Here is a 23264-nt window from a genome sequence, read left to right on the forward strand (position 1 = left end):
TTCTACACAGTTTCACTGGGAGATGGGCTAATGTACTAATACTGTTGCAAGAAATGTTTTGTGAGATGCTGCTTTTACATGGCTTTGTCTCTGCAGGGTACATTGGCACAAGCTGTGAAGAAAGGAGAATGGATCTTGCTGGATGAAATTAATTTAGCCGCTGCAGAAACCCTGGAGTGTTTGAGTGGGTTACTGGAAGGAAGTGCCGGGTCTTTAGTTTTGCTGGACAGGGGAGACACAGGTTAGTTCAGCTCAACTTCTGCTTCGTGCACGCCAGGTCTCCAAACCTAAATATGTTTTTACATCTACCCCTTCAAAGGAGAGACATTCTGTTTTTGCAAACCTTGTCCACCTATATCAACATTACAGGAATCTAAATAAAATGCTAGATATTGCTTTAATGTGTTCTTGTTTCCCATTAGACCCCCTAATACGTCATCCTGATTTCCGGCTGTTTGCGTGTATGAATCCGGCTACAGACGTTGGGAAGAGAAACCTTCCTCCTGGGATAAGAAATAGGTACATCATTATAATAATAATAATAATAATAATAATAATAATAATAATGGTAGTAATAATTGGTAATTCCTGAATGTACAAATCCATGTAATACCACAAGAAACAAATGCTCTTTTTTTTTCTTATTTTGCTCAATAGATTCACAGAACTTTATGTGGAAGAACTAGAAAACGAAGGAGATTTACGAATTCTAATCTCTGATTATCTGAAAGGATTGAATGTGAACAAGAACACAGTCCAAGGGATAATCAGGTAAGGACTATGAGAGCTGCCCTGCAGTGGTGATTATTAAATCGCTGCCTGACAGAGCTTTCTTTGATATAAAGATTTATATTTTTAGTTTATTCCTTGATATTAAAGTTGTACCTGCTTGGCTTGATGTTTCTTATCTCTTTGTAAATAGCTTCTACTTGGCTGTGCGTAAAGAGGCTAACGCCAGGCTAGTGGATGGGACCGGACACAGGCCTCACTACAGCCTCCGAACACTGTGTAGAGCCTTGAGATTCGCAGCGGGCAATCCTTGTCACAGCATTCCACGCTCTCTGTATGAAGTATGTAGAATACTTTTGAATCTGTAATCTGTTCGGCAGCCGGTTATATGCCATGCTAATACATGTATACTGGAAACCACCATACAAAAACATGTTCAGTGATTTTTATTGATTTTAAATCTTTTAATGAAATGCTTTTATGTAGAACAATTCAACACACAGAACCTGGCTATTGCTTTTTTCTTTTTTTCTTTAGGGATTCAGTTTGAGTTTTCTGACCCAGTTGGACCGAACCTCCCACCCTGTGGTCCAGAAGCTGATCTGTCTGCACATCTTGAATAAAAACACCAAGTGTCTCAAGCAGGTATGTCTTGCCCATTTTCAGTTTAAGGAAAGACCACAGCTGGGTACAACCCCACAGCTTTGTATCATGGTTTTATTTCAAATTCCATTTCAAATTAATTGTATCTTTACTGTAATAGATAACAAAAGCCTGTCCAAGTTCTGTTTTAAACTGAGCTTGCGTGCTGCAGGACTCGGTTGAATTATTTCGTCAATGTAGAATTGTTTTGTGAATTTCTTTCCCATTTGAAGCCCATCCCAGAACCCCCTGGTAAGAGGTGTATCCCAATGGAAGGCTATTGGATTGCGAGAGGAGAGATGGAGGCAGCGGTGGACAGTACCTACATCCTCACCCCGTCGGTGAAGCTCAACCTCAGAGACCTTGCCAGGGTTGTATCTGCTGGGTAAGTGTCTCAAGTTATTCTGTGTCTGCCTGTGTTTACCTGCACTCTTCAGCTGTCGCCATTATTACAAAATAATAACATGTTAGTCATTTAGTTCTGGTCAGTTCATTGCGTATCCAGCAGAGGAATATAATGAATAGTTTTCCGATTTTCTACTCGCTAACTTTTTTTTTTTTTTACTTTTCTGTAAAACTTGTAGGTCCCACCCGGTTTTGATTCAGGGAGAGACCTCTGTGGGTAAAACCAGTCTGATCAAGTGGCTGGCTGCTGCCACTGGAAACCAGTGTGTGCGAATCAACAACCACGAGCACACCGACATACAGGAGTACATTGGCTGCTACTCCTCTGATACGAGCGGGAAGCTGGTCTTCAGAGAAGGTAAACCTGAGCAACATATTTGAGGTCTTTTTTTTTTTTTTTAAATTAACTTTGCTGTTAATAATGTTCTCAACCAGGGAATGCTTCCTCGTGTCAGTGTGATACCACTTAATACCTGCGGTCCTAGAATTTGTTCATTTGGTGCCTCCACCTTCCAGCTGTCATAATTATTGTGTTTGAAACCTCTTAATAGAAGCTTCAAAATGATACTAACATTATACATGGGGAAAAAATAGGACAGAATGGAATCTTATGCAAACTCTGGGAGGAGGGTGTGTGGGAGTTCTTTTTTTTACATACGTAGGACACCTACTCCATAACGTGATTGTCTCATCAGCCCAGATGCTGTAAACTCCTCCCTAAGACTGTGTCCAAGATTGAATGACCTGTAGATGAACAGTATAGAAAGTAGAAGACAGCATAGCAGACTGTGTAATAATCCGCATTGGTCCTCCACGCAGGTGTTCTCATTGATGCCATGCGGAAGGGTTACTGGATCATCCTGGATGAGCTGAATCTGGCTCCTACAGACGTGCTGGAAGCTCTGAACAGACTGCTGGATGACAACCGGGAGCTCTTTATTACCGAAACGCAGGAAGTAGTCAAAGCTCATCCCAGGTTCATGCTGTTTGCCACCCAGAATCCCCCGGGCCTGTACGGAGGCAGAAAGGTATGCTGTATTTGGTGCTTTGTATCTGTATTGACCAAGGAAGAGAGTTCTGTGATGCTGCTTGTACTGATGCTTAGATCATCTCTTGATGATGATTGTTTACATTTTTAACACCTTTTTGTGACTACTTAGACAACTTCCATTCAAATTCAATCCAAGCTAGCACCTAACCGGACAGTTCTTCTGCCGTTGAATCATTTCTTCAAACATTACTTTAAGCAAGCATACCACTGAACACTTAGCAAAGAAAGCATGACTTTGCTGCTGTGTGACTGTTCACCTCGGAGACCTGCTTGTTTTCTGGTGCTCTGTGGATGGGAGATGAAGCTCAAATAGAAGCGGCACTGTACCCAGATTCTTCTTCATTGCAGGTGCTATCGAGAGCCTTCAGGAACCGCTTTGTGGAGCTGCACTTTGATGAGCTGCCCAGTGGGGAGCTAGAGACCATTCTTCACAAGAGGTGCAGCCTGCCCCCCTCCTACTCCACCAAGCTTGTCAGAGTCATGCTGGAGCTGCAGGTAGCCCACTCTTGCTACAAGAAAAAAAATAAAAAATCTTTGTTTCAGGAAACCCTTGTTTCACTTTTTTTTTTTAAATTTAGTAGTTGCCAATTGTTTTTATTATTTTTTTCTCCCCAATTTGGAATAGTCAGTTCTTTTTTAGACTCTGCTCACTGCTACCACCCTCGCACTGACTTGGGAGCGACGGAGACGAACTCACGCTATCCTCCGATGCGTGTGTCGTCAGCCGACTATTTCTTTTCACACTGCAGGCCCACCATGCAGCCACCTCCGAGCTACAGCGTCAACGCAGCTCTGGGCAGCTTACAGGCAAGCCTACAGGCACCTGGCCAGACTACAGGGGTTGCTGGTGTGCGGTGAGCTGAGGACACCCTGGTCGACCTAAGCCCTCCCCTCCCTGGGCGGCGCTCTGCCAATTATGCGCCGTTCCCTTGGGAACTCCCATCCACGGTCGGCAGTGGAATAAACTGGACACGCACTGGCGACATCCAGGCTATAGGGCACATCCTGCACTCCACATGGAGCGCCTTTACTGGATCCACCACTCGGGAGCCCCCATGTTTGTTTCACTTTTAACATCATTTTCTACAATGAAGTTGGTGCCAGCCCGCAGTGGTTTAGATTCAGATTCAGAAGTCAAACCCAGCAGTGCCACCACCCTTAGCGGTTATATTTCTGTTTTAACACTGTTTTTTGTGATCGCACATTCTTAAAAGCTGTTTTGCAATTCAATTTGATCTGTTTTGTTTATTTTGGTATTGGTATGTAAACAGGCAGTCTGCATTTCATTTCCCCTCCTGTTCGTATTCAGTCACATCGAAGAGGCTCGACTGTGTTTGCTGGGAAGCATGGCTTCATCACCCTGAGAGATCTGTTCCGATGGGCTGAGCGCTACAGGCTGGCAGAGGAGAACCAGAGGGACTTTGACTGGCTTCAGCACCTCGCAAATGATGGTACTCAGCTCTGACAGTTCCTCCTTTAGAAAAGAATATCTACACATCTGCTGTATTGTTCTTAATCTGATTTTACTTTTCATTGTTGAAATTAGGGAATCATTTAAATGTTTATATGATTCAAAAAAAAAAAAAAAAAAAAAAAAAAAACTGTATAATGGTGTATAATACACTTTGATTTGACTGCAGGTTTTATGCTGCTGGCTGGTCGAGTGAGGAAGCCAGAGGAAGCAACCATTATCCAGGGTGTCCTGGAGAAACATTTCAAAAAGAAACTGAACCCAGAAGCCCTCTTCTCTCAGGACAACGTCTCCAAGCAATTCTGTGAGTAAACTAGCAAGAAAAGAGCAAACACATTTCACCTGTGAAATTGTGTGTTTACAAGCTGTCTTCGATGACGTGTCCTTCCACAGGTAACCTCATGCCACATACTGCTGATTTGCCTGAAGAGTTCCGCCACATCGTGTGGACTCGTGGCATGCGAAGGCTTGCAGTTCTTGTTGGGCGAGCGCTGGACTTCGGCGAGCCTGTGCTGCTGGTGGGAGATACAGGGTAAATGCTGTTCAAATACATAGCTCTTCATTGTAATGCATTGCAATACTTAACCCTGATGCAATTACAAAACCAACTTGTTTTGGTCGTTTAGCATTTTTTTGACACTTGCTCCTGAATGTAGCTAAAGGTAGATTTTTGTAGTTGATCAAAGCCCACAGGTGTGATTAATCAAGTAATCTTTTAATCATTTAACTCCCCCTAATAAGCCAGTACCGGTCGTGGTCGACCTGACTCAATCTAGCTTTTTTTATTATTAATTTATTTTCCGTTAACAATGTCCGATAAGAGCAATTGACTCGAAACAAAACCTAAGCTGTGAACTCTGTCACATGATGAGAGGCTTAACTTCAGACGATCGTATTTCCTGCTAGGATTACCACATACACGCACTGAAATGTCATTTGAAAGCAGAGTCTGTACTTTTAAACAAGCCGTATAGATGCCTGAGTAATATGCTCATACCCACCGGGCTGAGTGTAAAGAGTTAACTAAATATTTGCACGAGTACAATATAACGGGTCATTTTAGTAAAAATATGTTATCTGGCCAAAGAGTCAGGAACGTAACCCCAATTTATAACATTGTTCCTATGGGAAAATGTGCTTCGACTTACGACGCAACTTTTAGGAACCGATTGTGTCTTAAGTGCGAGGACTGCCTGTACAATAAGTTGCCTTCCTGTGACCCCCACTAGAGCCTTATTACCTGGGGTCATATTACTTATAACACAGGGGAGAATATTTCCATTAAACCTGCAGTGCTGCCATGCAACAGGTCATGTACAAATGCTTGATCAGGTGGTCATTTAAACACGCTGTCGTTGTTTTGTCACAGGTGTGGTAAAACAACTATTTGCCAGCTGTTTGCAGCTCTGGCCGGCCAAAAGTTTTATTCGTTGAACTGCCATCTGCACATGGAGACATCTGACTTCCTTGGAGGATTGAGACCAGTTAGACATACAAGTGAAGACGAGGTGCGTCTAGAAAGCATTGTACTGTCAGTGCAACTGGGATTGTAACAAGGTCCATGCGTGAAACAGACCTGGTTCTGTGTGTTCCTGTGCTGCCACAGTCCTCTGCATACTGGAACTGAAAAATATTGTACTGTGTTTTATCCCCTTTGGGTCATACAACAGATAAAAACAAACATGGATTTGTACATCAATAGATCGATTGGGTTTATCAAGGAAAACTGTTTAAGAATCAGACATGTATTCTAATGTATTCCCTTCACTATTAGCCAGTATAATTCTTTATGGAATTGACTGTCTACAAACACAGGATTTAAACATGGTCACATTGGCAGATATTTAACTGCACGTATGTTTCATTTTGCTGGCCAGGATAGCTTGCTGTCCAGACCAGGAAATGCCGGACACATGGTACTGGGGTTGAATGCGCTAGTGCGCGAGTTTTAATAATAAATAAGATTTAAACAAACAAAACACTTTTGTACAAAACAAAACGGCACGTTGGCCAAAACAAACAGACAATAAATGCTGTAAAATGCACTAAACCATACATTATAAGTAATAATACAAAATACACACATAGGCGGGGTGTACCCCATCGCAGGTATTTAGAACACACATCAAGTTTATGTGCATTTCTTGTGACTTGCTACCACTAATCCTTAATTGCGATTTCAGGAGGATGGTGAAAACACCAAGCTGTTTGAATGGCACGACGGCCCTCTTGTTTCAGCGATGAAGGAGGAAGGAGTCTTCCTGATGGATGAGATATCTTTGGCAGATGACTCTGTGCTGGAGAGACTAAACAGGTAAGTGAGAAAGAGCAGGCACAGTGTCAGACCAAAGCAGGCTTACCGGTATGTTTTTCTTTCACACAAAAATCTGGTCTTTATTTACTGTGAAAATGTGCCCTTTCTCCACTGGCACATCCAGCCTGTGAGGGCTCGGTACAGTATGGGTACGGGTGGTTCTCCAATGGCTGTTTGTCGAGCAGAGCAAGAACCAAACAATAAAACTCTGGCCTCTCAAGACATCTGAATTTGACTACGAGCCGAGCCAGGGCGGGTTTAAGGATTTCCGTCATTACGCTTCATCAGACAGTACGCTGCTGAAAGAAAAACAACAAACAACATGCTGGGGAGCGAGTGTGATGAGAAAAGTACAGCCTTGGGGTGCTGAGGAAGTGCAGGCTCCAGTGTCTCTGTGGGCAAATAGAAGTGCTCACAAAGATCTGCAGTCATGTGTCAGAAATGAGAAAGTTTATGCCTGAATTTCTGACTATTTGAAACAAATGAAAATAAACCACGGATACGGCAACTTTAATTCACACACTCAAGAACACAATTCTACCAAATTTCTTATCCTTGACCTTTATTGTATTAATAAAGAAAAAAAGCGAAAATAAAACAATTCTACATTTATTTACAAAAATAGTCAAACAAAATACTGTACAGCTGTATTATGCTCTCGTTGCGTTCGCGAAGCTTCTTTTTTTAAGCGCCCAAACAAAAAACAACTAGAAAAAAACAATAACTATCCTTAAACAGGATATCTCTGGCAAATAATATTTTTAAAACCTTTTTTTCCCCTTCAACAGAACTAATTGACCTTTAGTAAGTCTATTTTATATCCAGTGAAATTTGGATTATAAAGATATTTCTAAATATATGTACAAAATATAGGGATACAAGATACAGCTGTACCGTTGGTCTGTTAGTTTTAGAACACCGTTTGCAAAAAGATGTGCAAGCAAATGGAGTTAATTAATAACAACCGCACCGTGAGGGCTCAGTACAGACCCGGCAAGGCTCAGTTGCTCACTGGAAAAGAGGCATTATTTACAGTACTATCGTTCAGTTGATAAAGTATCGAACATTGACATGACCAGAAATAGAGCTGCATTAACTTGGCTTACAATAGTAAATAGCGAATAGTCTTGAAAGCTGTTGAAGCACATGTGACGTTGTCAGTGGTTCCATTGCTGTATGCTGGTGAATAGGCAGTTTTCTCTTCCTAATGACATGCAACATGTATATTGTTTAGTGTCCTTGAGACTGAAAAGACTCTGGTGTTGGCTGAAAAGGGCAGTGGAGACAACGATGATGTGGAACTCATCACTGCAGGAAAGCGATTCCGTATCCTAGCAACCATGAATCCAGGTGGAGACTTTGGGAAGAAGGAGGTAGGCTGTCCTGATGGAAACTCTGCCTTTAGAGTGAACACAGACCCTTTCTTTATCTCTCATTCATTCATATGTGTTTGTTTATGGCAGCTGTCACCTGCTCTGCGGAACAGGTTCACAGAGATCTGGTGCCCCCAGAGTAACAGTCGTGAGGACCTGGTCCAGATCATTGAACACAACCTCAGGCCGGGAATCTCTCTGGGTGGAGGCCACCCTCAAGGTTAGCCCCTTTCTGTGGAAGCTGTCCGGTTCTGTTGCCCTGCCTGCCCTGTCTATTGTTATTGCTTTTAACACAGAGCTTGTGATTATACTGTGTCTTCATGACCTGATGGATTGTAAAACATTAGTTTGGCTAACAAATTTAGGTAAACTAAAACTACATCTTAGCCCAGTTGATCACACCTATGCAACAAGCTGTAAAATGAAATAGTTCCTTCATTAGGTCAGTAATTTGCAAATATGAATAATTCAGCATTTTACTAGTTTGACCATCCAGAAAATTGTACATGTACTGTATGTGAGCTCTTAGTCAGACCTTGATAATAACCCGGATGTACCATTGTGGGCTTTTTGGGGGTTATTGTTTTGGCTTTTAATATGACAATGTTGTACATTTTCCTGGACTTGGCTGCCAAACACAATATAATTTGAAGCTGGATACATTGAATGTTTCCTATCTTGTTCCAGGTAAAGACGTTGCAGACCTCATGCTAGACTTCATTGACTGGCTAATGGCTCAGGAGTTTGGGCGCCGGTGTATCCTGAGTGTGCGGGATATCCTGTCCTGGGTGCACTTTCAGAACCTCATGACGGAGGCAGGAGGAGTGGAGTGCATGGAGGGGGGTGCAGTTGAGGGCTGTGCTTTGAGACTTGATCCTGTTACTGCATTCGTGCACGCAGCCTGCTTGGTATACATTGATGGAATTGGCTCAGGTAAGTCAAACTATGTTTTGTTTGGTATGGAATTTTCTTTCAGTATTGTAAAGGAGTCTTGACAGTAAAACACTATCATAAATGAAAATCTGATATTGGTCCTGTTCTGCCCTTCTTCCTACACTGGTCTTCTGAAGCAATATTTTGGCACAATTATTTTACAGTAGAGCCTGTCATATCTGATTGAATGTGAAAATATCCTCTCTCCAGAGGGATATGTTTATACTACAATGTATTATTAACACCAGGGCATTATAAATGAACTGAAGTACGGTACTGCACGTATACTGTACAAAGAAAACCAGTAATAGTGTTTGGCAATTTAGAAAAATTGCTTTCTAAAAAAAAATTCATTCTATGCAGAAGTAATCGGAGTGCGTGTTAACCCAAGACAGAAAGGGAGCGCACAAACAGACTTTGGAGGTCGGCGAAAGAAATCTTGTTTCAGCTTTTGAACCATTGCTTTCTTGTTTTCTTTCAACTGGGCAGTTACGAGAAGTGACAGCATGGAAAAAAGGAAACAATTGCCCAGTGCAATGGAATCGATTCTGTCCTGCTAAGATCTAAATGTACTGTTTTAGACCCAAAATAAAATATGCATTGATCAGTACTGTTCAGTTGGTAGCAGCATGTGTAAATGACACATGGCAGAGGACCATAGAGGGTTTCGCGTCTTGCAGGAAAAGATGGAACAAGTAATGCCCACAGTTACCTTCTCTTATTTTAAACTCCCAGTGACCTGTATTATAGCCAATAAAGCAATGCTTTAAAACCACCCAAAACAGCCAAGTCGCACTCGGAAAGGAAATGAATTTCTGTGAATGTGTTCTGTGCACTGAATCGCCTGTGTGGTTTGTTGCAGGGACGACGTTCTGTGCTGCTGAAAACGCCCTGTCGACTCGGAGGTCATGTTTGAACTTCCTCTACAAGCAGCTCTCCAGAGTCACCGCTCTGGATGAAGTGAGAATGAACACCCTGAGGATTTATGAAACCAGTGTAGTCAGGAAGCCTCTATGGAGGGAGAACTATTTTGGCATACATCCATTTTATATACCTAAAGGTAGGTATTGCATGAAGATGGTGATAGTAGCTTGTACCTGCACAGGGATGGAATTAGACTCCTATTGCATAGCAGTTTCACCCATTCCAAATTTTTACTACAAGCTCGATTAGCAACATTGTAGGTAACAAGCTCAGGCGTGTCTCATTAAACTCATAGTAAAGCCAGGAATGGATCGAAATGCTATGCAACAGGAGTCTTATTTCCACCCCTGCTGCAGCTAGGCTATTTTTATGTTGTTGCTTGCATATTTATGTATTTAATCAATATTGGAATGATAAGTTAAGGTCAAGACTAAAATGTGGAACTGTTTTGCCTGATTACTGTCCTATGACTGGTAAAAGCCTTCTAGTTTTGTGTGAGACCCAAGACTCAGTAAAGGTTTATTAGACCTGATTATCACCGCAGGGCTGCAGGTGTGTGTAATGTGCTTTCATATATATTTTGTGTTCTATATATTAGGTTCTCTCATTGAAACCAGCGACCTTACTAACTATGCCCTGAATGCTGGAACCACTGCAGTGAATGCACAGCGCCTGCTGCGTGCATTAAAGCAGAACAGACCTGTCTTACTGGAGGGATCCCCTGGGGTGGGCAAGACCAGCTTAGTAGCAGCTTTGGCAAAGGCTTCAGGAAACCATCTTGTTCGAATTAACCTGTCCGAGCAAAGCGTAAGTGTTTTTAAAAACACATTCAGCAATTTGTAATGCCGCTGCCATTTTGACAGGCTCATGGCCAGCCTTAGACTGGACAAGTCTTCCAGGATCTAGTTTCTGTATGTTAAGTTAATTCCTTTCTTGCAGGATGTGACTGATCTGTTTGGGACAGACTTGCCTGTTGAGGGAGGCAGGGGAGGAGAATTTGCTTGGCGTGACGGACCTCTACTGGCAGGCTTGAAGGCTGGGCACTGGATTGTGCTGGATGAGGTACTGTATGGGAGCAGCTTTCACTGTAGGGGCTAATGGCATTTACAAGTATTCTCTAATTGCAGTCTGTGTTTCTTAGTGCATCAGCAGAATAGAGTAACATGCATGTAATCATATTGTGCAAACATAATCTCAACTATATAACTTTAACATACATGTATACATCTAAACCCATCCCTTCAGTGATAATTATTACCGAATAGGAATAGTATGCCAACGTAAGCTTTTGGTACCTTCTGAATGGTGTGTTTATGATACTTTGTGTATCACCTTGCATCAGAAGTGATCTGTTTCTATTTCTGCAAACTGGCCCTTTTTAAAACCAGCTCAACCACAGCACACTTTGCAGACTGCTAGAATGTGTTTTCTTGTCTCTGAAAATAACCCTCTTGAAATCGATAGAGTGAACTGCGTGGTTGGTTTCTGATGAGTTTGTCCCTGCAGCTGAATCTGGCCTCTCAGTCGGTGTTGGAGGGGCTGAACGCCTGCTTTGACCATCGTGCAGAGATCTACGTCCCAGAGCTTGGAATGAGCTTCCAGGTGCAACACGAGAAGACCAAGATATTTGGGTGCCAGAACCCCTTCACACAAGGAGGGGGCAGAAAGGGCCTGCCCAAGTCATTCCTCAACAGGTTCACACAGGCAAGTGGTGCTGGCTGCTGGTTCAAACTGCTGCTGATCCTCGAGTCGGTGCAGTGGATTTATTTAGCTATGGAGGTAGTGGGGTACAGCATACAGTCATACCACTGCAGACGTAGAGAAGTGGCTTGAATTGGGAGGTGCTTGTAAACAGAGCTGCTGTACCACGAGGGTGATGTGACAGACTCCAGAATCATTTTGTTTGAGCCAGAGCACTAAGTGCATTTTTTCTGGACCCACACCCTATTTTGATTCAAGCAAAATAGTTAGGGAGTGCTGAAAGAGAGATAATGAAAAGCCCCCTCCTAGAATTTATAGCTGTAAGTGCTGTGTGTTGTCTGAATTGTTGGTGCTGTAGCATCTCTGTCTGTGTGATGGTAAAACATGTTCCTCTTGTCCAGGTTTATGTGGATCAGCTTTCAGTAGAAGACATGGAATTTATTGGGGACTCTCTCTTTCCTGACATAGACAAGCATATCATTGCAAAAATGGTGCAGTTTAACAACAAGGTAAGGAAGACAGTGGGGGGAACAGTGAATGGGGTTGGCTTGCATTTTTATTTCTGTATAATGCACTGCTTTTGATAAAAGATTTAAAGAAAATGCACACTTATGCATTTATGTTATGTTATGCATTGTTATCCATGTGGGGCCATCTGGTGTGTTGATTTCATTGTTTTATTCTGTCAGGGCCATAGACTGTTGCTTATGCATGTTGGCACAGATATGGTAAATCGTCAAGCATGTTGATATGATGAGGCTGATGGATATGAAGCCTGTGTAGATCCCGGAGGAGCACTGTCCTGAACAAACTGTGAGGGGACTGCTGCTGTCAGAAACAAAATGCAGCTCCCATATTATCTGCTGTCTGAAACAAAATGCTGCTCCCATATTATCTGCTGTCTGAAACAAAATGCTGCTCCCATATTATCTGCTGTCTGAAACAAAATGCAGCTCCCATATTAATGCTGCTGCTTTTGACAATTCCTTTTTCAGCTTGTTCAGGATGTAATGGTGGAGAGAAAGTGGGGCCAGAGAGGAGGACCATGGGAGTTTAACCTGCGTGACCTTTTCCGATGGTGTCAGCTGATGCAAGCTGACCAGTCACCAGGGTTCTATGACCCCGGGCAGCATGTTGGGCTGGTGTACGCAGACAGGATGAGAACCCAGGCTGACAAAACTCAGGTGAGCTCAATGGTGGTAGAGCTTGCCAGTAGTCCTCCTTGAATTCATTATTGTATCTTTATTTACATTGACAGGTATTCAGGTGTAAATACATATGAACTAACATATCATTTCTTTTTGGTTTTTAAATCCATTCTTAATTGGTATTTAGTATATCATAGAGTAAACATAATAATTCCAGTAAATCTTGCCTACAGTGCTATGCATTACCACATGACAGGTCTTGCATTTTCCTATATGAAGACACACATTGTGATGTCATATAATATCATTTTATTTATTTATTTTTAATAGTTTCTCCCATTATCCATGTCCATTTGTGTCCTATACAGTGCACAAGATGACACAATGAGATGCGCTGGAATGTTGTGAAGTACTGCATTAGTTTAAAGCTTGATGTTGCTAACCTGGTTGTTTTCTATAGGAACTGTATGTTAATGCCTTTCTTTCAGGTACTGTCTCTGTGTAAGAGTGTTTTTGGAGAAGATTTCACCCCATATACTGGTTCAAGACAGTTTCACATCACTCCAGAGAATGTCCAGGCAAGTGAATAATTTATTAGATTTTATACAGTACATTTCTGTTTCCACGTGTCCCGTGACACACATACATTTATACTTCTATATACAAAGTATCAGCAGCAGGAACCGGTAATGTTGGTGACAATACAGGCATGAAGATCCACGTTCACATTTTTATATATTATATAATATTATATATATATATAATATATATATAATATTATATATATATATAAAACAATAATTTTATTTATTTTTTATTATTGCATGTACAATAATAAATCTCAATTTGATATTCAGGTTGGTTTTTCTGTCCTGCCCCGCGGAGGCTGCACCACCTTTACTCCCAGCAGACCACTCTCCCTCCTCCACCGGACTCTGCAGCCTCTGGAGTCGGTGATGAAGTGCGTGGAGATGGGCTGGATGACCATCCTGGTGGGCCCGTCGGCCAGTGGCAAGACCAGCCTGGTGCAGCTGCTTTCCCTACTGACGGGTCACAGGTTAAAGGTCATGGCCATGAACAGCGCCATGGATACCACTGAGCTGCTGGGGGGATTCGAGCAGGTTTGGTTACTGTGTGTTTTTTTTTGTTTTGTTTTTTAAAACTCAAATATAATTATGGTTCTTTATTAGACTGAGGAGCAGTCTTGGAATTAATTTACGGGAGATTCTACTAAAACAGAAAACAGTTATCCATGCGTTTTCATATGTAAAACGACATGACTGACATTTTGGCAATGGCAGTTTTTTTTTGTTTTGTTTCAGGCCACAAAGATGGCTCCCTTTGGCTCTGCTTTTTAAACAGCTGTTGTTTTAAGAGGACCCTATATGAAATTTATTTAATACATTCTATACTGTGCTTGTATTATGTGTAGCTTTGTAATGCCATTTTTAGTTTTGGTTCTTTGTTGGTATTTTAATATCTAAACCACTTTGTGTTTTTTTCCCTCAGGTGGATATCATGCGTCCATGGCAACGTGTCCTGGATAGCGCAGCGTGTGCTGTTGCCATGGTGATGAGAAGAGGCCTGCTGTCTTCAGAGCTGGTGACTCAGGACACTGAGATCCTACTGCAGGCATGGAGCTCCGTAAGGAAGAGCTGCAAAGCTGTGCCCTGTGCCCGGGAGGGAGGGGGCATCAGCAGCGAGGCCATCAATAAACTGGAAGCCATGGTTGCACTGCTGCAGAAACTCAACTTGAAATTAAAGGTTTTTGCAGGTGGGTGTGCATGTCGTTATTTTAGCGTGACATGAAAAAAATGGTAATGAATACATGAAGTAATAATTGGTTTGCCTGCTACAGACTGATTGAATGATATGACCTGTACTGTGGTTTTGGGAAGCCAAATATTCTTTGTCTCAAAAGCACTGTGCTGTGCCTAAATGCTGTAACACAATTCTAGTATTAAACAGCAAGGGAATTCTGCTGTACTGAAAGGAACATAGATTTAGTCTTGCTGTTGCAATGTTTTTGCAGATATGTCTCAGCTGGTAGCAGACTTCAAGCAGTTCAAACAGCAGTGGGCTCAGGCTATGGGTGGACACAGCCATGGCACCTTTGAGTGGATCGACGGGATGCTGGTGCAGGCTCTGCAGGCTGGAGACTGGCTGCTTATGGACAATGTCAACTTCTGCAGGTGGGTGGCAAACAAATGGTAGCTGGATAGATGTGCACATCTTCTGTTTGCCACATTTACCTATTATGGTTCGGGGTCTACCTAATTTGTGATTTTGCGTGAATCAGGCTAATATAGAGAGAGAAAAAAAAAAACACATTTAAATTAAGTACTGCACACCGCAAGTGATCGCAAACTACGTATCTTAATTCTGTACATATTCCTTTGCCATCCTGTGTGCATTGCACTGAAGCAAAAAAAAAAAACTACCTCGCTATTTAGCTTCAGAATCTCACATTACTTGAAAGGCTACTACAGAGGCTGCTGAACAGAACGTAAAACAAACAGATTTCAGAAAACAAACTTGAAAGTTAGTGCAGACAAAAAGTATTCCTGTCGGTTGTATCCAAGTTAAATCAGTACTGCAGGTACAATCAAGCACAGCTACCTCACTTCAAACAACCTGCTGCTTCCTTTGTGCTTACTAACATGCTGCATATATGGGCTTTATTAAAGAATTTGCCGGATGGCCATAGGTAGCCGAGTTTTGGGGCTGTTTCTAATCGATTTCCACATCTGTATAATTTGACAAAGCTTTGCCTTACTCTTCCAACCAATTCAGTGGATGCAGAGTATGGGCAATCTCAGTGCAGTCTCAGTGTATGGGCAAGTCCACACCAGACAGAGAATGTCGGCAGCACCAGCTGGGAGATGCTGCATGCTTGCCTTTAACAAATGACAGCACTCTGTTTTAGTAAGGAAACAAGTACCACTACTTCTAGGCATTTACAGTTTTCTGAAATATCTACTTGGGCTCATTTTAATGTTTAAACAGGTCTACAAAATTCCTAATTTCTGTTCAATAACCTCCCCGTGAAATATGTAAATGCAAAATTACTGGGTTACTTTGCATTGGATGTATTTACTAGGCACAGTATTTAATGAGCCACATTCTTCATTCAAATGTATATTTTAATTACATGCAGATACCTTTAAACAGGATTTGTAGAAAAGATGGAAAAATAAAATAAACACATTCACTAAGACAAAAATAAAATGTTACCAAAATATTACTATAGATACTAGTGATCAGTTACATTTGTATTTCATACCAGTTTTGAATGTGGTTGATTTTGAGTTTTGGTGAAGGCGGGTGCGAGGTTCAGATGTTTTAACAGCATGTGTGTGTTTTGCCAGTCCCTCTGTACTGGACCGTCTGAATGCTCTACTGGAACCAGGCGGTGTGCTAACCATCAGTGAGCGAGGAGTGATTGACGGTACAACCCCAAGCATCAAGCCTCATCCTAACTTCAGGTACCGTGCACAGCCACAATTCACTCTCCTTTTGGCCAGGTTTTGAGGCAGATGCCATGTACTGTTGTGCAATGCTGTAAAGCGCTGATGACATTACAGCAGGCTTGGCTAAGAAATTAAGTTTCCAATGACCTTGTACTGTACATTTAAACGTTTCAATTTAATACTATACTCTGCATACGTGACAAAAAGCATAACATTTTGACTTGTGATGTTCTGCAGTTAAGGTGCTATACAGAAAAAGTCCCAGGCGATGGTTTATTTAAAAGCTGTCCCTAGGCACTGCACTTGGCCGTTCTCTTCCTTGACGTGGCTTTTGTGTTGCTTACTAGGCTGTTCCTCACGATGGATCCTGTCCACGGCGAGGTGTCCCGTGCCATGAGGAATCGAGGGGTGGAGCTCTATATCCCTGGGGAGAGTGAGGGGGCACGCTGGGATCTGCTGGATGTTAAAACAGTGCTGCATGGTGTGGGTGTGGCAGGAGACAGCGTGTGCGACCTGCTACTGGCCGTGCACACGGAGATCAAAGAGAGCATCTTGGGTGAGTGCGTTACGGAAGGGATTTCTATACTTTTTCTAGAACATGTTATGTAAAGCTGCTGTCACGGCAGTGAAGCCTTAAAAATCTTTCAAGGGCTGTTATCCTGTGTTTTGTTTTTAAATTGTATCAAGGACATCACAAGTAGTTATAAATTTATTTTCTGGTTTTGTTTCTTCTTTAATCTTGACAATAAAAAACTGTGAGGAGAATTTAACTATCTCATTGCTTGCAAGAGGCTTTGTTTGTTTCTGGTTTAAATTTAAAACCTTTTCGTGCAGGTTCTCCGACCTCCTCGGTCTCCTCACTGCTTCAAACTGCCTCTCTGCTGACCAGCCAACTGCAGCGAGGCCTGGACCTGCCTAGTGCACTACGGCAGGCTTGTGAGGAGGCCTACATCCTGTCTCAACGGGCTTCATCCAGTCAGACGGTATGAATCCGCTCAGCCACTGTGTGTTATTATATCTGTCCTCTGTGTCCTCCAATATCTATTAAAGTAGAATCTATTTGGATTTCCCTTTTTTATATTTTGTTTTATATGTATTCATGGTAAGAGGATTAAACATTTAGCATATGCTAGTGTGTGTGTGTGTGTGTGTGTGTGTGTGTTATTATTATTGCAGGGGATCCGCCAGCTACAGTGTTAATGTGAATGTTTATTGTGAAATTCTTAGTGTCTTTTAAATGTTTTGTTAGTCCGTGAAATCCTGGTTCCGTGCTTCTAGTTCGATGAGGAAACTAAACGAGCAGTGTTAATTCTGATCTGTGTTTCAGCTGGCACGGGAGATTGTAGAGAAGCATCTCTCGGCCTCCAGGGACAATTGGGGAAGCTGTTTGCTGTCTGCTGGACTGTGGCCGGACGCTGTTCCCTCAGCCTTGCACTCGGCCGAGGACTCCTGCCTTGCCACAGTCCAGAGGGACGGGCAGGTCCTCGCCTACTGCCTCAACAGACTGAGCCTGAGTGGTAAAGGGTGAGCGGGCTGGGGATCTGGGCATCTTCTCTTTATTTAAACTAATACCCGAAGGGAGCAATGCTGGCTGTGAGTGTGATCGTGACATGAACATTGACAGTTTAAGGAAGATGGATATACTTTCATTGCTTAGGAGAGCTAGCTTGACTATTCTGCGAGTTCCGACTCTGGACTTTTTGGTTAACAGTTTTGAAATAGGCCCATATTGGCAACTAATTCTCATCTTGGTGTCTGCAGAACTCGTCCTCTGAGCCTGTCTGACCTGCGCAGAGTTCTCCAGTGCAGTAACATGGAGGGCCTCACCTTTCCAGGCGAGAGCCTGGAGGATCCTGGGATTGAAGTGCTCAGCCTGGTCCCTGCTGCTGTACGGCTCATCACAGAGAGAGCATCCAATCAGGACTGGGTCCTCCGGACCAGGTGGCTGAGTCACATGTCCAAGTGTCATAAACATGCACCAGGTTTGTTTTTACTGTTAGGTAGACATTTCGTTCTCATCACGCAAATGTATCTTAAAACATTGTGGCCTGTTCCCTGGTGTGGCCTGGTCAGTTCCTACTGAGAGGACGTGCTGTGACATTTCAAACTGGGCGGTATTGGAATATGTTGGTGCGACGAGGCTAATGTGATCTGGACCAATGTGGTTGTTCTGCGACACATGCATCTTATTTTGTCCTGGCTCCAGTTATAGATAAACTTACAAAAATGAATAAATAAGTAAAATGTCTTGCATCCTATTTAGGTTAATGTACTCGCTGAATTTTGGGCATGTATGTCAGGGTACTTCAGTGTCTTCAAGGCACACGCAAGAGTGAAAGTGCGAGTTCGTTCACATGGGGGTGTTTTGTGTTCCAGATGCAGTGCAGGTGCAGCTGGAAGCGGGTGCCAGAGCTCTGACCACGGTGTTCTCAAGCAAACTGCGCGGGAAACTCGGGCAGATAATGAATCTCATACAGCCTCCCTCGGCAGGTAGGTTCAAGTGTTTCTGCAGCTCTGTTCCTCCCCTCGGTCTGGTCCTGTCATGTTCCTAGTGAGCTCATATACTCTGTAACACACGAAAGAGAAAGCTGTGTAAAGCACTTCACTGTAACACACGAGAGAGAGAGAGCTGTGTAAAGCACTTCACTGTAACACACAAGAGAGAGAGCTGTGTAAAGCACTTCACTGTAACACACAAGAGAGAGAGCTGTGTAAAGCACTTCCCTGTAACACACAGAGAGAGAGAGCTGTGTAAAGCACTTCACTGTAACACACAAGAGAGAGAGCTGTGTAAAGCACTTCACTGTAACACACAAGAGAGAGAGCTGTGTAAAGCACTTCCCTGTAACACACACACGAGAGTTGTATAAAGCACTTCACTGTAACACACACACACACACGAGAGAGAGCTGTGTAAAGCACTTCACTGTAACACACGAGAAAGAGAGCTGTGTAAAGCACTTCACTGTAACACACACACACAAGAGAGAGAGCTGTGTAAAGCACTTCACTGTAACACACACACACACACAAGAGAGAGAGCTGTGTAAAGCACTTCCCTGTAACACACACACGAGAGTTGTGTAAAGCACTTCACTCTAACACACACATGTAACAAGGCCACAAAGCAAACAGCAGGGAGGGAATATTGACCGATCTTGTCTCCTTTTTTTTTTTCTTTGGGGAAGATGAATTCATGGTTCTGGTGGACCAACGATGGAACATGCAGTACTTGGATATTTTGACCACCTCCTACAGCTTTGATTCTGAAGGGGACTATAGGCAGTTCTTGGAGGCTTTGATTTCAGTTGCAAACAGGTTTGTAAATGTTGGTATGTTTTTCAAGAATGTGGTATACTGTCAATGAGATCTGGGCTCACATACAATTACAATTGTGTCGTTTGTTATGATTTGTAACTGCAGCTGAACCTGCACCCTTGCGTAATTGGATCGATTTACAGCTGTTACACATTGGCCATTAGATCTGTCCTTGCATTTTCAACCGCTTTGGTGACCCCATTTGTTTAAAGAAAATATGTTTTTATGTAGTATGTTTGTATATTTGTGTATTTGTACCTGTGATTATTGCTTGATTTTTTAGAATAAGTGTAGTTACTTTTTTTTAGAATAATTTTATAATTGCTGCAGCATAATTGTAACTGTATGCAATTAAACAAAATGCATTGTTATTGAAATTTCAGCAGACAATTCTGCTGTAATTATTATTGACCCTGGGCTGCTTTCAGTTCTTCACCAAGGTTTACTGTATTATTGTGAATGCAGTGTCTCTGTTCAGAAGCTCACAGACCCGTGGGTGACATTTCTGTTTGTTCTTTGTCAGAGCTGCCCTTCTGATGGACAGAGAGCAGCAGATGCATGTGGAGGAGGCACTTCTAGGATCCAGCTCTGCCAAAAATTCCATACAAAGCAGCGCTTTAAGAATGTCAGTCGCTTTCCGGCAAGGTAACTCTGCACAACTGTGGGATTTGGGGCCGCAAACACAAATTTCTATATATCATCCTAGTTTATACTACTTTGTATTTTTGTATACTTCTTATTTGTGTAACTGCTTTATAAAGTAAGAATAAAAATTACTTTTTAAAATTATTTAAGTGTGTTTAATTTAAAGGGTTATTTTATCATTTTATATTTTACTATTTCTCAATTGTATTCTGTACATTTTTATTATTTTTATCTGTAAAGCACATTGAGGCGATTTTATCATGAAAGGCTGTATATAAGAAATAGACTGATTGATTGAGAGAAAGATTCATCAAAATGAAATGATCAGGAAACCTAACAAAGGAAGGCAATATTTCCTTTTCTCAAAAATAAATATTTCTTTCAAAGTAACACTTTGATTAAGCAGCCACAACTGTTCAATTGTGTTTTTTCTGGGGGGGGGGGGGAGTTTGAGTATTGAACTGTAGTCCCCTACTGTGAACGTCTTCAACTTGAATTTAAGGTCTGGTAAAGTGCAGGGAAACATAAATAAAACTAATTCTCCCTTGCTCTCGCTTTTCATCTACCAGGACGTATTGACTTTGGTAATCTCCCTCACCCGGTGCTGGCTCACATTGCTGCTTTCTTTGAGCTCTGGGATCCCTGTGTGATGCTCTGTACACAGACTAGCCCCTTGATAATATCAGATGAAGCTCTTTATGAGGTTAGTGCATGGTTTTGAGTGAATAAAGCAGTGCTGCAGTGGAGTCAGATTCTGGTACTATATTCTATAGCAGTAGTGGTGTGATCGACCCAGAACGTGCGTAACAGGCAAGCGAAGTCCCATCACGCCCATCTCCTGCACAACAGTCTTATTCAGTCAGCAGTCCTCTCGATGCAATGAAAAGAGCAATAGGAACTTCTATTACAAACTACTTCTTCAAGACGACAAAGAATGCTGACGAAGACGACAGCAACAGAGCAGTGACTCGACACAAACAAAAATGAAGCCACGCAAAGTAAAGCATTCTGACTAGGTGGAGAGACACTGTGGAAATACTTGTATAAATTGGATAAATGCATTACCTATTATGTGTAGGGCTTTCATTTTTCTGTTTGTGTTTTTTATTGAGTTTGGGGGGGGTGTTCTGTTTTTTTTAATATTTGGCAAAATAGGTTATTAAAAAAACTACACAAACTCATCAACTTTCTGATTCTGTAATAAATTGCATGTACACTTCACTACAAATATAAACATTAACTTCCTGAAGTGAGGATGTCCACATTTAGGATGCGGGCAATTTTAGATAGAACTCTGAATGCATTTTGAATCTGAGAATTATGAGTATTTCATTTACTCCCCTTCCCTCCCGCATATCTGTCGGACTGTAAGGTTGGAGTTCGGATGTGGTAAAGAAACAACTATATAAATAATTGAGCTGGATGCAGACAGATTCCAGTGTTGTATTACTGCAGCGCACACGCTGGTTTGTCAATAAAGCTTATTGAATACAAGACCCTTCAGTAACTTTATACAAACAATTAAAAGGCAAACACTAATACACAACTGCATACTGCAAAGTTAGCAGCAGTGTTTAACCAATTGAAGTATTAGCCTTTTGATAGGAAGTATTTTTTATTATGATTTTATTAATCGTAATACTGATGTGTTATTAATTAATATTTTACACTAATTTTGTAAATATAAATGTTAATCTGACTTACTAATAATTACTGCTCCTGAATGTATTTGGTCCTAAACAAAAATAATCTTACAGTACTATAAAGGAGTGTTCCCCCCCACCCCCAAGCTACGAGTTTTTTTTATTTTCAGCCCACCCCAATCACAAGTCACTCGATCAAGTGGATTCTATTGTATGTAGGTCCACAAAAATTGCCGATTTTGGTCAGTAGCATGTGTGTTCTTTGTCAGATTGACATTACTGAAAGTATATTGCTGAAAGCCAGGTTTATCAGTTTAAAAAAAATTCAAACTGAATCTTCTAAATAGGTCTTCGTAAGTGTCTTTTCGGTTATTATCGGTTAAAAACGAAAAACTTCAAGCGCTGTCTATATATGTGTTATTCAACATTCAGTACACAAATAAAATGCGAATTCGTATAGTAATCGTTGTTTAAGATAATCAATATTATAGTGGCGCTCCGGTATCTTCAGATTGAGGACTACACCACTGTTTTCAAGATGAGTTCAAATTTGTCATTTGCCAGTGGTTCACAAATACTTCAAAAGACAAGTATGCCAAATATACATTCTGACCGCGTCTGCTATAGCAGTGTACATTTTCATTGAATGAATTTCACTCAGAGTACTGTGTTTTATTTCAGCTGCTGTCCCTGCTGCTGTGGCGTGACCGCTTCTGGACTGTTTCAAACTCTGTTCCGGGCGATTCACAGGGCATCGCTCTCCTTGCTCTTCACTGGCACTGGGTACAAAAACGCCTCATTAGGAAATTGCCCCAAATGCTGATGGGAGAGAATCAGTACGAGTAAGTCTGAACTTCTTGGATTAAGACTCAGCTGTTTAGTTTAGTTTGTCAGTCCAGTCAAAGTGGAGGCAGTTTTGAGGCACAGTTGGGCTGTGATCATTTCTACCTGCAGGGAAGGATTGGCAGAGGTCACATGACTGGGCTTTTCCTGATGCACTTTTGGTTTGGTTTTGGATCCCACCAAGTCTCGCCTGATATCTGAGCAAATTCAGTAGAGCCAATTCTCCCACTTTGTTCTTAACTCATACCCTCAGAGTCCCAGTCAAATCCATTCGTGTATCTCTGCTGCCAATGGAAACAGAGTCGATTTCAAACCACTTTCACCTGAGATTTTCTTTTTCCCCCTCTGTTTTCTTTTACAGATGTTTGCAGGAGGTTCAGTCGGTCACAAGCAGTATCCACAGCTTCCTGTCTAGTTCCACTGGGGCCTCTCCTGCTTGGAAGATCTTGCAGAAAACACTCGGAAAACCACTTCCATTTAAGGTACCAAGTGTGCAACCTCATGAGCCATGCTGCCCACCTGCCCCTCACATGACTAGATAATGGCACACCTGAAATGTATTCTTTAACGCATAGAAATAAATTATGTTTTTATCTATCGGGACATTCAACCTTGAAATAATAACTATATTGAAGGATTTAAAAAAAAAAAAAA

General features: G+C 41.9%; 1 protein-coding gene across 1 annotated transcript in view; it reads left to right on the forward strand.

Annotated features, from left to right (window-relative positions):
• The window catches only part of mdn1 (midasin AAA ATPase 1), a 66548-nt gene that overhangs the window by 13125 nt on the left and 30159 nt on the right, over nucleotides 1-23264 (forward strand). The window contains exons 18-55 of the mRNA XM_041253699.1: nucleotides 97-241; nucleotides 423-519; nucleotides 658-771; nucleotides 923-1070; nucleotides 1267-1374; nucleotides 1605-1756; nucleotides 1956-2134; nucleotides 2596-2804; nucleotides 3176-3322; nucleotides 4137-4278; nucleotides 4468-4602; nucleotides 4692-4830; nucleotides 5668-5806; nucleotides 6482-6612; nucleotides 7847-7985; nucleotides 8076-8205; nucleotides 8673-8918; nucleotides 9781-9978; nucleotides 10441-10649; nucleotides 10782-10904; nucleotides 11349-11546; nucleotides 11945-12052; nucleotides 12539-12727; nucleotides 13180-13269; nucleotides 13549-13812; nucleotides 14201-14465; nucleotides 14724-14883; nucleotides 16060-16176; nucleotides 16509-16717; nucleotides 16996-17144; nucleotides 17489-17685; nucleotides 17923-18143; nucleotides 18538-18651; nucleotides 19350-19479; nucleotides 20003-20124; nucleotides 20694-20827; nucleotides 22449-22609; nucleotides 22972-23092. Coding sequence (XP_041109633.1) covers nucleotides 97-241; nucleotides 423-519; nucleotides 658-771; nucleotides 923-1070; nucleotides 1267-1374; nucleotides 1605-1756; nucleotides 1956-2134; nucleotides 2596-2804; nucleotides 3176-3322; nucleotides 4137-4278; nucleotides 4468-4602; nucleotides 4692-4830; nucleotides 5668-5806; nucleotides 6482-6612; nucleotides 7847-7985; nucleotides 8076-8205; nucleotides 8673-8918; nucleotides 9781-9978; nucleotides 10441-10649; nucleotides 10782-10904; nucleotides 11349-11546; nucleotides 11945-12052; nucleotides 12539-12727; nucleotides 13180-13269; nucleotides 13549-13812; nucleotides 14201-14465; nucleotides 14724-14883; nucleotides 16060-16176; nucleotides 16509-16717; nucleotides 16996-17144; nucleotides 17489-17685; nucleotides 17923-18143; nucleotides 18538-18651; nucleotides 19350-19479; nucleotides 20003-20124; nucleotides 20694-20827; nucleotides 22449-22609; nucleotides 22972-23092 — 5979 coding nt within the window. The remainder of the gene's footprint in view (nucleotides 1-96; nucleotides 242-422; nucleotides 520-657; nucleotides 772-922; nucleotides 1071-1266; nucleotides 1375-1604; nucleotides 1757-1955; nucleotides 2135-2595; nucleotides 2805-3175; nucleotides 3323-4136; nucleotides 4279-4467; nucleotides 4603-4691; nucleotides 4831-5667; nucleotides 5807-6481; nucleotides 6613-7846; nucleotides 7986-8075; nucleotides 8206-8672; nucleotides 8919-9780; nucleotides 9979-10440; nucleotides 10650-10781; nucleotides 10905-11348; nucleotides 11547-11944; nucleotides 12053-12538; nucleotides 12728-13179; nucleotides 13270-13548; nucleotides 13813-14200; nucleotides 14466-14723; nucleotides 14884-16059; nucleotides 16177-16508; nucleotides 16718-16995; nucleotides 17145-17488; nucleotides 17686-17922; nucleotides 18144-18537; nucleotides 18652-19349; nucleotides 19480-20002; nucleotides 20125-20693; nucleotides 20828-22448; nucleotides 22610-22971; nucleotides 23093-23264) is intronic.

This window comes from Polyodon spathula, chromosome 6 (genome assembly GCF_017654505.1).
Source record: "Polyodon spathula isolate WHYD16114869_AA chromosome 6, ASM1765450v1, whole genome shotgun sequence".
In the NCBI taxonomy this organism is placed as follows: Eukaryota; Metazoa; Chordata; class Actinopteri; order Acipenseriformes; family Polyodontidae; genus Polyodon; species Polyodon spathula.